Here is a 16,358-nt window from a genome sequence, read left to right as displayed (position 1 = left end):
CCCAATTTTAAAAAACATGTTCTCATGGAAATATTGCCTTGAATTACACAAAATAGAAGCAGTTACTGGAAATGTTTTCTACACAATTCTGTTCATGTATATCAATTTCCATTTGTTTTTCACTTTTTAGATTTTTTTCTTGGTTTCGCTGATAATAGCACTTCATATCAACTTTGAAGTTGTGTTGAATTTTTATTGCTCTCAGCTGTATCAGATCCTACTTTTTGATGAGTTATTTTATATAATAGATTTGTTGGATGAATGGTGAAACAATGAACATAGGAACAAGAAAAGAAAGCAAAATGGGTCAAACTTAGGTTTTGGTTTATCTCCAGTGTAACCATGCTCCCTTAAATGGAAATGCTAATATACTTTTTTTCTTTTTTCTGTGACAGTGCTTATGTTTTTGCTAGGAAGAAGAGTTTCTTCCTTCTGTGTTCTGACAGGAGTTATTGAAAACAGTAGTTAATATCGAAGTCATAAGTCATTTATAATCAGTCTTAGAATGCCTACAGATGTACATAACATTTTTCAAAACACTTATATTCTGCCTCTTGTGAAGCAAGACTTCTCTTGGCTCAGTCTTATTTTCAGTGCTTGTGTGCTGGAAATGAGAAACTTCAGATGCCCTGTAAAATTTAGGACTATACAGTTGTGGTAGGCATATATTTATAAATTTTTTAAACTCTTCTACCAAACTGTATGCTTTTTAAGGGCAAAAACTGTACATCTGCTTTACTATACACCTGTCACTTGCAAATAAATGTCTAATGCTGTGGTCACTTCAAAGGGAGAAGAGGAGGCTAAGCAGGTAAGGCTCTAGGCCTTGGCCCTGCTTCAGTCAAAATCTTTCTTCTACATGTTGACAGTTTCTTTATTCTACATGTAGAAAATTCTTGGGATAAGAATTTTGATGGGAAAAAAAGTTGCCCTCCTTTTAAAAAAAGTTTGAAAATGACTGTTTAGTGGATAGATACTTTCAGTATCTTGTGACATTTTCTGGTCTAGCCCCCATCATTTTATAGGACTGAAAATGGAAACGCAGAAAGGATATGTAGTCTTGTCCAGATTATACAGGTATTTAGTGGCAGAATTAGGATTAAAATCCCTTGTCTTGACTGCTTGACCAATATTCTTTATAGTGTGCTACAGCATATGTGTTGTAAGAACCTAAGAGTTTTCCAAGGTCACTGCACAGTGCCTGATAATGGTAGACACTCCGTAAATGTGTATTGCATTAATGAATGAATGATTCTAAGACAGTTTGTAGTTAATTACCTCTAAGCCAACTTCAAATAAAAACTATCATTTTTCATGACCCCAATGAAATATTGGCCTCTTAGAAACCCTGAATTTGGCCTGTCATAGGACTAACCCAATTGTTATATATAACAGATTGCTCTTTGTTAATTTTAGGATCACCTGCTCTTACCAGCTACCACCCATAACAAGACCACAAGACCAAAAATGTCAATTGTGTTACCAGCAATAAACATAAATGGTAAGTTGAAATTTTGGTTTATGAATAACACAAGATTTCTTTGTTTAACCAAGATTCTCTGCATTAGTTCAAAGACATTTAAAATGTTCAGTTAAACGAGTATATATCCATGTATTATTTCTGAAACATTTTCCCACTGTTTTCACAAAAATATTATTTTTAAAATCTGTTATTCTTTTTTTAAAAAGTACTATATCCTTAAAAGAAAAAGTAGCTCTCTTTTACTTATAAAATTGGAAAAGCTAGCATCTTGACTGCTCTACAGGCTTGCCATCTGGGACCTTTCTTGTCATAAATGTAGTGTAAGAAGCTTCTGCTGTGTTCTGACAGTGAATTTGTAAATTAGATTTTTGGAACTCAAAGCAATTTCCTGTGTTACCTAAATATTGATATGATCCTACCATGCCACAGAAGCTTATTTATGTTTAATTGATAATACTCACGAGTTTGGTCTTGGTAGTATTACTATCGCATTTTGTTCTACTACTAGCACTGGACATTAAGCAAAGTACGAATAATATAAGACACAGATGTTAAGGCATAGTATACCTGCTTGTAGTTTAGAAGGAAAAAAAGACAAGCACAAAAATCACTGTACTCCAAAGAGAAAGTCACATAACTAATATGTAAGGTACTGAGAAATCTAGTGAAGGAGAGATTACTTCCAGCGGCATTCTTTGTGGAGACGAGAACTAACTCACTCCCATTACAGCTGTGGATTATAAGTGAGCACAGTGTATATTATTGACTAATCACTTTCTCTGACACATCATACTGAAAATCGGAGAGTTGGCTGTCTTTTTCAAGTTTGTGTATCAGACAAAATGGAGGTACTAGTAAATTTTCTGTCTGGTAGTAAAGACCTCATAGTACATGAAGAAGATGAAAATGAGAAGCCCTTTGAACTAACCTGCAGTTGAACCAGCTCACATTCTGATTGATGAATATAATTAAACCATCAAATACAATTATAAAACAAAACACTAGGACTTTGGGGAAATTCTAGATAAGTTTCAATAAAATTTAGTCTTTGGGGAAAAAGTAGTATTCATTGTACGTTTTAAGACCATAGAGGACTATAGAATTTCCTGAGCTGTATATAGACAGCTTGTTAGAAATGCTTAGGAAGTAACTTTATAGACATAAACATAAATGGTTTTTTGTTAAAGCATAAAAAATTATGGTACTTAGCCTTACAAAGACATTCAGAAGAAGTTTAAGAAAAATGATAACATTGAGAAGAAAGTATCTTTCTTTAGTAAAGACATACCTCTGAAATGATTCATGGAATAATCATATTACTACCTGAAGAAGAAGAAGAAATTCCAAAGTGCACTTTATTACATTTCAAAGAGTGTATTTAGGAAGTCTCATTTATTCTCAATCTACAGGTACCTAAGTTTCTCCGCCTGAACTATAATAGACCAGAGGGTCCGCTTATGCTCAGAAAGGCTATTTTCTAAGCTTTATCAAGGCAGAATTCACTTAATTTTGCTATTCTGATATTGGGTTCTTATGCAAGAGAACGCCTGGTCTTACTTTATAACAATGAGCTATCTATTTATATTAAGCCAAACCCAACAAGATGATGTTTGACTATGTTTATCTTGGCCAGGTGACTGTTTTTGAAGAGGAGCCTTTCATGATTTGGAAAACCTAGTCATTAGAGGATCCTTGTCTTTTTAATCTGTTTCAGACTCTTTGTAAATAGTCTTCTAAAAAACTTCCCTTTTTAGGATAAGCCCTATTAAAAAATTAAGATTCAAATTCAAGAAATTCAAGAAATATTGATTGAATATGTACCATGTTTCAAGTACCATGCTACATCCTCACCTTTTCTGAGCAGTCTCTTTATTTTTTTGCTCTGAAGATGCTTCTTAAATTAGAGCCTGATTTTTTTCCCCTGCCTCATGTACCTCAAAGTCTACAGCAGGGTAGGTGATATCTTTGCTTCCCACTACACCTTTCAAATTATTTCTCCTTCTTTCTCCTTCAGTCCCCCTAACATCTTACAAATCTATCACATCAGTTTACCCCTCCTACCCTTCTTTGTTGCTGTCATCTGGTCCACCTTCACTGATGACTCCTCCACTGCCTCTGTCATCCTGCTGTCTATCTTCAGCATCCACATAGAGGTGTCATTTAGTACTTTAGCCTTTTTTGATATAGTTGTCTTTTATTTCACGCCACCTCAGCCTCCCATCCACCTGGTCATAATCTAGAGCTTACTGTCATCAATAGTAGTACTCTCTTTGAAATCTCCTTTTCAGATATCCCACACTCTGTTACTTACTCTCTTACTTCAGAATTCACACTCCAACTACTCTCTTACCTCACAAGTCTACAGTCGTTTGACCTATCACTTATTTTCTGTATCCAGCACATCCTTAATGGCCATACATTCCTCCTTACCCAGCCTAAATTTCATGGTCCTGTACTGTCACCGCTCTCTTGGGAACACCCCTTACTTCCTGGCTCCTTTCTTCTTAGGTGCCACTCTGTTGGCAAAACTGCTCTCTACGTAAACCCAATTCTCCTCTCTATGGCTGCTCTCAAACGGCTGAGAAATTGCCAGAAAGTATCGTCCAGTGAGAACAAGTAGATTCACTTCAAATTTATGACCATTGATTTCAAAGGGGTATTTAATATTGCCAGTCATTGCTAGTAAATTCACTTTCCCTCTCTCTGAAAAAAGAATTTCTCACCTTCTCTTGTCAAAACTCCAACATCCTCTCTCCCACACCGTCAGCTGATGAACTCACCAAATACTACACTGAGAAAATAGATGTCATCATGCAAGAACGACATCATGTTTCCACTACCACTGGCCCAGCTGCATCTGCACCCACAGACTCTGCCTTCCCTCCTGTTGCACTGAAAGAAAAGTCTCTTCCATTGGGTTCTGAATCCCAGCTTTGCTACTTACTAGATATGTGTCATTGGACAAGTTAATTAACTTCTGTACCTCAGCTTCCTCATCTGTGAAAGAAGATATTAGTAATACCTTCCTCTAAGAGTTGAGTGAGAATGAAATGAGTAAAAAGCTTTAGATATTGCCTATTTTGAGGTTAGCTTCTGTGTTACTGCAATAATCATCATTGTCATTGTCCTTAAGTCATCATCGCCAGCTTCTAAGGTGATTTCTTCCTTTTGGACCCTGACTCCTAGCACCTCTCACAGCGCTCGAAGACTTTACTCCTGCATTTATATCATTCCTCTTTCAAACAGTTTCTTCTTTTCTACTGGATTATTCCCATCAGCATACAAATGTCTTTTTTTTTTTTTTTTCTGAGGCAGAGACTTGCTTTGTTGCTCAGGTTGGGGTACAATGGCATGACCCATGGCTCACTCTAGTGTCCACCTCCTGGGCTCAAGCAGTCCTCCCACCTCAGCCTCCCAAGTAGCTCCGGAACACAGGTGCATTGCACTCCCAGATAATTTTTAAATTATTTGTAGAGACAGGGTCTCCCTGTGTTGCCCAGGCTGGTCTTGAAACCAAGACCAAAGGCTCAAGTGAAACCAAAACCGAGGCTCAAGTGATCCTCCTGCCTCGGTTTCCCAAAGCGCTATGATTGCAGGCATGAGCCACTGCAGCCAGCCCAAGATATCTTACTATTACTGTTATCTCTGGTGTAGGGAGACTTCTGTGACTTCACATCCTATTTCTCTGTTACCCTTTAGAGCAAAACACTCAAAAGAGTTACACTCACTGTTTCTACTTCCTTACCTCTGATTCTGTCTTCTTTTCATCCTTACCAAGCTTTTGCCCCTTCTACTCCATGAAATGCGCTTGCCCTTCCACTCCACTGAAATGCTTTTGCAAAAGGAAGTGGATGACAAATGTCTTGCCAAAGTCAAAGGTCATGTCTCAATGTCATCTTACTTGACCTCTCAACAGTATTTGACACAGCTCTTTCCTCCTTTTTTTTAGTCCACCCAATTCTTATTTTTAAAAATTTCAGTTCTATAGAAAAATTGAAAGATGAATACAGTAAATATTTAGAGATCCTTACCTAGATGTCAGCAATTGTTAACATTTTTCCTGTATTTGTTTTATATCTATCTGTGTACACTCACCAGATTTTTAAAACCTATTTGAGAGTGACTTGCAGACATCATGATACTTTACCCCTAAATATTTGAAAATATATCTGCTATGAAAAGGACTTTCTGTTACATAACCATAATAAAATGATCATACCAAAAAAGTTTAACAGTGATACAGTGGAGTTCAATATGTAGCCTATATTCAAATCTCTCCATTTTCCCCAAAAATATTCTTTATAACTTTTTAAGTGTATGTTCCTAAGATTATACATTACACCTACTCATCATTACCTCTTTAGCTTCCTTTAACCTTGAAAAGCTCCTAGCCTTTTTACTGCCTTTCGTGACATTTACATTTTAAAAATTAGACTTATTTAGGTGTAATGTACATACAATAAAATTCATCAATTTTTTGTCTAAAATTTAATGAGTTTTGACAAATGTAAAACATTATGAAGCCACCATTTCAACCATAATAGAAATATTTTCATTACTTCAAAAAATTTCCTCATGCCCTTTTCTAGTCAGTCCCCTTCTGTACATTTTGACATCTCTTCTTTCTTGAAATATGCTATTTTCTAGGCTTTCATGAAACCATGACTTGTCTAGGTTTCCTCCTGTGTCTCCTCAGTCAGCTTATCCGGCATCTCCTCGTCTGTGAGGACGGAGTTTTGTCTGTTATGTTTGCCACTTCTCACCATATCCCCAGCACCTGGAACAGTACCTGGTGCAGGAAACTGAAAGATGAGGCACTTCTATTTACAGAACTCATGTAATGCTGAGCTGCCAGCTAAGTGCAGGTTGACTGTTCTTTTTTCAAAATGTTTGGGATCATGTGGCGTGAATCCATTGGTCAAAAAGGAAAGATACAAAGGACAAAATGCAAGGGACCAGAATTATTTCGGATTTTGGAATATTTGCATATACATAAGGAGATATCCTGTGGATGGGACCCAAGTCTAAACATGAGATTTATCATTTATGTTTCAGATACACCTTATATATACACAGCCTGAAGGTAATTTTATACACAATTTTTAACTATTTTGCTCATGAAACAAAGTTAATATACATTAAACCCTCAGAAGGTAAAGGTGTCAGGTGTGGATTTTCCACTTGTGGTATCATGTCAACACTCAACAAGTTTCAGATTTTGGAGCAATTTTGATTTCAGATTTTTGGATTAGGGATACTCAACTTTTATTCTCTTTATTTTTTTGTAGATAAAGACATTATGCCTCAAGAAAGCAATTCGTGCCATTTATACAATTGCTATGTAGCAGAGCCAAGATTTAAATAGATTGTATAAAATATCTTCCAGTTAATTATATTGTTAATTCAGTATTAAAGACAGATGTGCAAGGATTGAAAATATTTGGGACTCCAAAATTTAAGATAGATTTTATACCCCTTTATTCCTACACTATAAGGTTGTACAGATGCATTGGGAGCAGTATAACATAATACAGTTGTTTGAATTTGATAGGTATATGTTTGTTGAGTGAAAGAATATGTAAGGTAAATGTTATTTGGTAATTAATTTGTGGCCACTTGAATATATTTTACGAGTTTAATTCTTTATATGATTAATAATAGTTGGCAACCACAAATTAGTCCCATCTTTTCAAGTGTAACATAATTAAAACATATACTAAGCCACCTTTCTACCACATTGAGATTTGGAGGTCAGAGTGAATTGAAATTATTAGCCTCCTTTTCAGCAATCGTTCTATAAATAAAACTGTACAAAAAGTTGTCCTATAGGAAACTGTAATTCCGTAGAATTCTTCAAGACCCAGAGATAAATTTCTTAGGCTTATTAGACATATAGATTTGACAAATTATAATTATATAATATATACTCTGAAGAGTTTAAGTTATGTAGGCACAAAAAGTTTGAGTACCTATTTATTGAAAGAACAGAGACATTGTAAGAATATCTCTAACATCAGAGTTTTTCATTCTGAGCATATAAGCATTTGGGAAAGTTGAATAAAATATATTTTCTGTCATTTCTGAGTTTAAAAGTTGCATATAACTTGGAAACAAAAATGAATTGTGGATGATCCCTCTCTCAGACTCAAGTGGAGCTTGTAAAATTTTGGAGAGGGTGGCAGAGGACCGAAAGTGAAGACAAATTCAGATTTTATTTAGCAACTGGTTTATGTAATACATTGGATGAGGATGTTTAGAAGATGAATTTGATTTTTCAATTTGAGCACAGTAAATTACATTTCCAGGTCAATGTCTGGTCTTAAACTGTAATGTATTATGGTTATACTTTGTGGTTTTGAGTCATGGGAAAAAGTTTCAGAAATCACTAAAGAGAGTTGGATATGGGTGTGAAATTAATGCCATTAGAAATTACCAGTCACCTCATTTGTGTTCTCCATGCCAGTTTTATTTTGTAATTTATTGTTTTTTACTTTGCATTCCGTTTATTGTTTAAATTCCTTTGTTTCATAAGAGAGTTGAAAACAGGTTAGAGAAGCTGCAAGAAAGAAAGTCTTCCTGTGTCTGAGGAAGTCACACAAAAGGTTATTGGAATAAAAATAGAATGCTAGGTATGCTTTGAAACTGGTGGAACAGTGGATGATGGATTAAAACCTACTGCTGTTTTTTTTTTTTTTTTTTTTTTTGAAGGATTTTGGAAGTTCTACTACCAGTTACTGTTAGCTAACGTTTCATGCTTTAAAATTATTTCACTTATGTTGAGGTGAAACTGCCCATTGCTTTTCTTTCACTTTTGATAAATAATTGAACAAGATAGAACATAGAAGAGGGGTTTTTTGGTTTGATTTTTTAGTGATAGATATGTTTGGTTTTTTAAATGGTAGATAGCTACTTTGTAGATATCTTTCATAAGGGAATGAATCCTATGAACAAGTCATCAGCAGATATGTTTCACAATTTGACCAACACATTCATTGATTTGTTCTCACTGTTTCCCATCCCTTCTGTATGCCATGTACCTGTTTGTGTGGTACATGTGTAATAAACAATACTCTTACCTGGATTAAGCGCCCACATAGATAAACAAATGACTATCAGGCTAAATTGTAATTATATTTGATCTCAAAGTAATTTCCATATAAAGAAAATCTAGAAGAACTTAATGACAGTGGTTGCAAATGCTAGGGCCAGCACATGAAACACATTTTTAGTTGGAGAGGTCGAACAGAAGGGCAGGAAGCAAACCAACCAAATAAATGCATTGGTTTTAAAAATAAAAGAAAATGTGTCACATATACACCATGGAATACTATGCAGCCATAAAAAAGGATGAGTTAATATCCTTTGCAGGGACATGGAAACCATCATTCTCAGCAAACTGACACAAGAACAGAAAACCAAACACCGACCGCATGTTCTCACTCATAAGTGGGTGTTGAGCAATGAGAACACATGGACACAGGGAGAGAACATCACACACCGGGGCCTGTCGGGAGGTGGGAGGCTAAGAGAGGGATAGAAGGGCGTGGGGAGATAGGGGAGGGATAGCATTAGGAGAAATACCTAATGTAGATGATGGGGTGATGGATGCAGCAAACCACCATGGCACGTGTATTCCTTTGTAACATACCTGCACGTTTTGCGCATGTACCCCAGTATAATAATAATAAAAAAAAGAATGTTGATGTAACTGCTTTTGATGATCACAGTTTTTTGGTTATGTCTGATTGAACACAAACTGTGTCAGCTATTTAGGCCTAGCTTCAAAGAAAGCTCAGAAATATAATATTTTAACTCAGCACATTATGATTTGAAAAAAAAATTTGGCGTTCTTTTAAGGAAATAATGGATATTGGGTAGACATATTAGCAGCAGCTGCTTGCTGCAGCACTCCATCATGTGCTAAATTGGAATTGAGCAAAGTGTCTGGGAAGAGACAGTAAAGAGGATTCATGTTGAAAAGAGAAATAAGTATTTATTTCATGGATGCAGCCAGATGATTTAGGTCATTAATGAGCTAAGGATGTAACTTTAAAGTATCAAACATAAGAATAACACATGAGGACTCGGAGATTATTAATGTGGCTGAGAATTGTATACAGAAAAAAATGAAGAGAGAAGATGAGCTAGGATACTTTGCAGCAGTCTCGGGATGAGGTGATTCAAAGCTTGGAATGGGAAGAAAGAAAAAATTTCCAAAGAAATCCAAAGGAAAAATTTATAGCATTTGGCAGGTGATGATTTACGAAGGAGAGAGAAGGAAAAGCTGAGTCCATGATTTTGAGGCAGAACACTGAGCGACTAGTACTACCATTCAAAGAAATGGGTAAAATGGGAGGGACAGTGTGAGATTTACGCATCTTGATTTAGAGACGGCATTGGTGGGTATTTTTGTGTATCTCTCGTAACAGAATACCACCAAGTAATTGTTGACTGGTGAAAACGAATTTCGTTTTCTCCTTCCTTTTTGTTAGCTAATACCAGCCCCCTCACAAGTTAGTGTCCCTTTCCATCACTTGTATTGTCGTAGACTTCTCGTCATTCACCACCTCGATGCTTTTACAAGATACAAAGCTTATGGAGATAGGCATGGGGCAGCAAGAAATACAGAGTGGGGCTCTGCAGAAAAAAGGAAGAAAGTTGAGCTCTCTCTTTGCTTGTTTTTCCTTTTTTTTTTTTTTTCTTTGCTTTGCCTTGGGCATGATTGGGATTACTGAGATTATTCCTCTTGTTATATAGTTGCAGTAGTATTTTAACTGGTCTCCCTAATTTATTATTTTTCCATCTTACTTCCTGCAATTCACCCTGCATACTGCTGCCAAGATGAGTCATCCTTACACACTGCTTTTGTTATATCATTATCCCTCTTGAGAACCAGCGGTAGATTTTCAGTGTCTGTCAGATGAAATCCAAGTGCTATAGCGTGGCATCAAAAGCCCAGGACAGTCTGTCCCCACATTACCTTCTCAACTCAGCTCTAACCAAACTGTTCTACTGACAGTTCCTTGAATCTCTGTTCATTAGTTCATTTAAAAATACTCATTCGCTGAGAACCTTCTTTATGCCGAATGCTGGAGATACCAACATTGAAAGTACACATGATTTGTACTTTACTGTAGCCTCTAAGTGGAAGACACAAAAGAAAACAAACTAATAACTAACAATCCAAACAAAACAATTGCAGCTTATGATAATTTGGGAGAAAGAAAGAAATACGGTCCCTTGATGAAATATGATGGTGGGAGTCCAGGGTAGAGAAGGCCTTTTTGATTGGATAGTGAGAGGATAACAGTTAAACCAAGATCTGAAGGACGAGAAGAATCAACTGTGAAGAGCCCAGGGGCAGAAGATTCCAAGCACAGGGAGCAAAAGGGGAGCGGAGGCCCTGAGGCTGGAGAGAATGTCAATTTTAGAGATTGTCAGAAGACCGCTGAGGCTAGAGCAGGAGCCGATAGGGAGAGGTAGGAATGATAGGAGATCAGATCAGGAAGGTAAACAGAAGCCAGATCAGATGGAATTATAGGCCGTAGTGAAGAGTTGTGATTTATCAGTATAGTGGGAAGGTGCTGAGGAGTTTGAGGTGGGAAGTGACTTGATCTGATATACATGTAAACAGATCACTCTGGCTATTTTTGTACATGTAGCAGCCGTGTCATGGATTGTCTGCCCTCTTCCCTGCAGGCTATCTCCTACCCATCCTTCAAGATCCAGCTGAAATCCTTCCACCTCTGCAAAACTTTTTGCTTTACTTCTGTGGACCACTAGAATACTTCTGTAGGTCCTAGAATAAATAGTCTTTCCTTCACTAAACATCCCTAATGTAACCACCTCTCATTTATGGCTTTATCTCACACTACCCAAAGATAATTACCTGGAAGGTGTTGTATTTTTTTAATTTATCTGGGTCTCTTCCTTCTCTTCATCCCATGCCCAAAGAAATGCTATGATACTTAATTTTCAATATATACTTGGTGTTGGGAATTTTTTGCCTTTTTATGATTCATATAAAATGGCCTTTCTATAGCGGTATCTTACTTGCCCCATTTCTTTGGGTTGGCTTCACTTCCCTCTTATTTCTTGAAGTCATTAGTGTATTCATTTTTAATTCTTCCCAAACCATTAGATTTTCTCCCACTTAGCAGAGCCTCTTCTGAACTCTCTACTATAAAGTTGACCTGGAAAAAAATAGATTTCTTAAATGGAAAAAATAGGGTTAATAGTAGAGCGGCCTTTATGTACTTGGAATGTTATTACTTTGCCAAGAATAATTATTGTGTTGATGATTTATTGGCAGTTGCATGGGTAATTTTTCCATGAATAGTTTGTCTTTATTGTATTTTATTTACTAATTATTTAGTTTACAGGAAGCTTCACAAGACCCCAGAGGTTTAGATTCAATCAGCTTGCATTGTACCTTCTAGGATGTTAGCTACTTCCTTGACCCAAAGGAGCCAGTTGCTGAGCCCACTGTACGTAAGTGACTTTCAGAGTCCCGTTAGCTTTCAGTGAGATCACGTTCACTCCTTTTCCCTTGCGGCAAAAATCTGTTTCTACTCAAACAGATGGTTTAGCTTTCAACAAATAAAAGCTAGAGATCAGCATCTATTTAAGCCAACAGAGTTGGTTTGAGCCTCCCACTAACTCTCCAAAGTCTGTGTTATTTCTTTATTTTTTACTATTAAGCTCCTCAGAATGGATTTATCTTTGTACGGGGAAATCAAGAACCTTGCACTTTGTCAGAAGATGAACCACTTCACATAGTCTCAAGTTTCCGTTTTTCAGAAGAATAGCTTAGTAAGCACAGGTTCAACTCCTCTATCTATTCTCTTTTGCAGTTACACCAACTGGAAACACTGGAGATCATAACTTTCTGTAGAGTGTTATATAGGTCTGTCAACACTTACATGATACTTTCTTTGTTATTGAAGACATCTGTAAGCTGAGGATGGCCAGTGTGATTTCACAGATGTACATGTCAAAGACGTGCTGGTTTTCATTCACATTGGGAAATACTCCTTCTCTTGAGCTGTTATGAATAGAGAGTTCTAAGAAATCCATATTTAAAAAAAAATCTAGAATCTTGACATTGAACATATAAATGCAGATTGTTAATTACATGTTCCTGTGTTGAGAGAGCATTCTTGCTTTGGGGATCTTGAGTATGCCAGGCAAGAGTTGCCTTTGAACTCAACCAAGCATCCATAGAGATATTTGCCTCCATATGTATTATAAATTTTACAGAAACAAATGCCTGGCTTAAATATAAGATTTAGATTAAATAATGAGGCAAATGTAAACTGCACAATAGTTTGTTGCAGGAAAGGAATTGTTAGGAAGGCCATATAAGCAGTTTCTTTGAAGTTACCAAGGACCTATCTCTTTGTTTTCACTGTAACTATTATATAGGACAGAGCCTTGTGGGAAATGTGATCTACTTGGCATGATTATGGTGTAGATTAGGACAAAGAAAGATGCATTAATATTCGTGTATTCATGCCACAAAATATCAGGGTTAAGGCTTTAGTACAAAGTTATCCATGGTAACTCCCTTACAGGGATTGGATTCCTTTCTGTAACATGTTGCTCAGTGAGCAAACAGTTTAGATATAATCACCTTTATGTATAGTGACTGCCTGCTTTCAATAGCTGTGGCAGTTTGTAAATTGTTCCTTTTCTGTCTCTTCCTTACATTAAATCAACAGGCTTATATATAAATATAATCTTTCTTCCGCATGACAAACCTTCAGCTGTGTGTACACTGTATACCTTCTGAGTCTTCACATACCAAGACCTTCCAGTTTTGAGAAGCTATTCTTGTGACCTGGGTTCATGGTGCCTCGATTCTGGTCATTCTCTTCTTAACGGGCTCTGGTTTTTCCACATCTCTTAAAGAGGGCTGATGAATGCTCAGCATAATGGAGTATCTCTAATTCTATATAGTTTATTTCTGTTGGTGAAACCAAGGTTTTTTTTTCTAGTTACATCATACATTGTACCTTCTGTCAAATATAGTCTTTGGCTTTTTCTTATGTGTTAGTGCCAAGCTTTTTTGTTTTATTTGCTGATTTGGATTTTTGGGCTGAAGCTTAGGACTGTGTTTTTATCCTGATTAGATACAGTTTTTCATTGAGTACCTTACTCAATAAACAGTCAGGGAAGGCTTCCCTAAGTCCATGGAATAGATTAGGACCCCTTCCCACTTTATATATTCAGAGTACTCTGAACTCTCTTATTTTTGTAACATTCATCTCGTTTGTAATCAGTAGTTGTCATCCGACTTGCTAAATTGGAGGCTCCTTAAGGTTAGGGACCTTGTTTATTCAATATTTTTGTTATTCCTACTGCCTGACAAAACTAAATGCTTAATACATAGTAGCTGCTCAAAAATGTTTGTTGAATTGAATTAAATATATGAAGTATCTATATAAGCCAGGCTCTGTCCATTGTATCCAACAAACAATGTAATTAATTAAATGAACACACAGTGAAATTTGTACCGAATCTTCAATACCGGCCAAGTGAATGAGGCACTCCAAGCATAGGGAACAGTGTAAGTAGGGATATCAGAGAAAGAAAAGTACTTAGTCCATTTGGAGAATTAAAGTTAGACTGAAGTGCACATGGGTCAAGGTACAGATGAAGCTGTAAACCCAAGCAGAAGCCAGTTCATGATGGCCTTGTAGGACATGATACAGAGTTTGACTTAAGCCTCTGAGTAAGGGGGAACTATTAAAATATTTTGAGCAGGGAAGAGGCACAAACAGAATTATATTTCAAAAGATTCCCCTAGCAGCAACACAAAAGATAGATTAGAGGGGATGATGCTTTCGTAGGATCAACAATTAGAAAGTTATCATCTGGGCAATAGATGATGGGTACTTCATATTTAAAAAAGGATTCTTTATGTACATTATCTATTGTGTGTAACAAGTTACCCCAAAGCCTAGCAGCTGAAGGAAAACAAATATTATCTCAGTTTCTGAGGGTTAGGAATCTAGGTGCAGCTTAGCAGGGTGATTCTGCTTCCAGGTCTCTCTTGAAGTTGCAGTGAAGCTCTTGACTGGGGCTGAAGACTTAACCCAGTCTCAGGAATGTGCCTCCATATTCACTCATGGAGTGGATGGCCTCTCCCTGGGGCTGCCCACAACATGGCTTCCCCAAAGCAACTGCTCCATAAGAGTGAGAAAGCAACTGAGTAACAGCACTCCCAAGATGGAAGCCGTTGTCTTTTAAACTTAATCTTGAAAGTATTATACCATCACTTCTGCTGCATACTGTTAATTACATAGACCAACCCTGGTACACTGTAGGAGGGGACTGTACAGGAGTATGAATACCAGGAAGTGGGGATCATTTGTGGGCATCCTAGAGACTGCCTTCCATGCTGCTTGTCACAGAATGTAAAGAGTAAGTCTACAAACCCATAATATTTTGATGGCTTATGGAGATAAGAGGACAGAACACTCCATATAGAAACTGCCCTATTACCTAGAGAAGGTAAATAAAGTCATTTGCTTGACTGAAAGGTAAGAGAGTTAAGACCACCATTATAAATGTCAACTGATAGTTACTTTGCAGTCGTTGCTTAGTTTTATACTATAAATTATGATAACTTAATTGCTGTTCATCTTTATATTCAGCATATAGTACTATGCTAAGTAGTGTACAGATTTCAAAAGAAGAATAAAATGTGATTCATGCCTTCAGAGAGTTAATAATCAAATTGGAAAGCAGGGTATACATAGATCATAGAGAATCTTAGACCCAGGAGAAAACTTAGGGGCAGTTTAACACAATAGCTTCATGAAACAGCTAAGCAAATAGATTGAGGGAGGTGAATGGCTGATCCAACCCAGCTACTAACGGAGCTGAGACCAGATCTCAGATCTTCAGGTCTGTAGGTGAACATTTCATTTAAATGTAAAATGAAATTTGTTTGTAACACCAAGAACATTCTTTTTTTTAAACATAATTTTAAAAACTTTATCTCTATAAATTTTTAGAGATATGTTAAATCTGTGTTTCCCAGGCTGGTCTCAAACTCCTGGGCTCAAGCATTCCTCCTGCTTCAGCCTTTTAAAGTACTGGTATTACAAGCGTGAGCCACCGTACCAGGCCGAGAACATTCTTTGATGACTTAAATCATTTTTATATTTGAAAGCAGAATGACTTAGTATTTGATTTGGGGAAAGGCAAGACATAAATGTGTTAGAAGACATTTCTGTCTTCTCTTGGAAGACCAACTCATCCTGTCACTGATTACTGTGTGACTCTGAGCTAAACACATTCATAAATACAGAAGAAAATAATGAGCAATGCCACATCCCTTGCATTTTTTAAAAGCAAGGACCACCCTAATTGACAGTGAGATCTTTATGTCAATTTCCCCATTTAAAATAGATAATATCTAGGGTTCAATGAAGAAAGAATTATGGAAAAAGTTATAAAATAGTGATAGGAATACTATTACTGTTAATAGTAAAAAAATGTCTGAACTATACTGTTGGAATAATAAGAGTAGAAATAAGTAAAATTACATATTTACAAAGTTTATTCAGTGTGTGTCACAGTTCAGAGTATTTTGAATTTTTGTTTCCTTTTTAAACAAAATGCTTTTTAACTGTTCATTGTCTATATTACTAAATAGTTATAAGTTGCACATTCAGGTTCAGCTCCCCTTTTTTGAGTACCCACCGTGTGTGTTAAGTATATTGCTGGTTCTTTAACATATGCAATTGCATTTGGTCCTCACAAAAGCTCTGTGATAAACATTTTCCTTATTTTATGGCTCAGATGGCTTAGAAATTAGGAGAGATACAGCTAAACTTTCTGCATGGTCCTTTGTAGTCATTTTTCT

The 16,358-nt window shown here is 36.5% G+C and overlaps 1 protein-coding gene across 2 annotated transcripts in view; it reads left to right on the top strand.

Moving 5' to 3' along the window:
• ATF6 (activating transcription factor 6) overlaps window positions 1-16,358 on the top strand; it is a 191,457-nt gene that overhangs the window by 136,949 nt on the left and 38,150 nt on the right. For both annotated transcript variants that reach the window (XM_032291587.1, XM_032291586.1), the window contains exon 15: window positions 1,417-1,501. In XM_032291587.1, the coding sequence (XP_032147478.1) occupies window positions 1,417-1,501 (85 nt within the window). The remainder of the gene's footprint in view (window positions 1-1,416; window positions 1,502-16,358) is intronic.

The sequence above is a fragment of the Sapajus apella genome, unplaced genomic scaffold (assembly GCF_009761245.1).
Source record: "Sapajus apella isolate SASKATOON/1434 unplaced genomic scaffold, GSC_monkey_1.0 scaffold25, whole genome shotgun sequence".
Taxonomy (NCBI): domain Eukaryota; kingdom Metazoa; phylum Chordata; class Mammalia; order Primates; family Cebidae; genus Sapajus; species Sapajus apella.
This window is presented reverse-complemented; position numbering and strand designations above follow the sequence as displayed.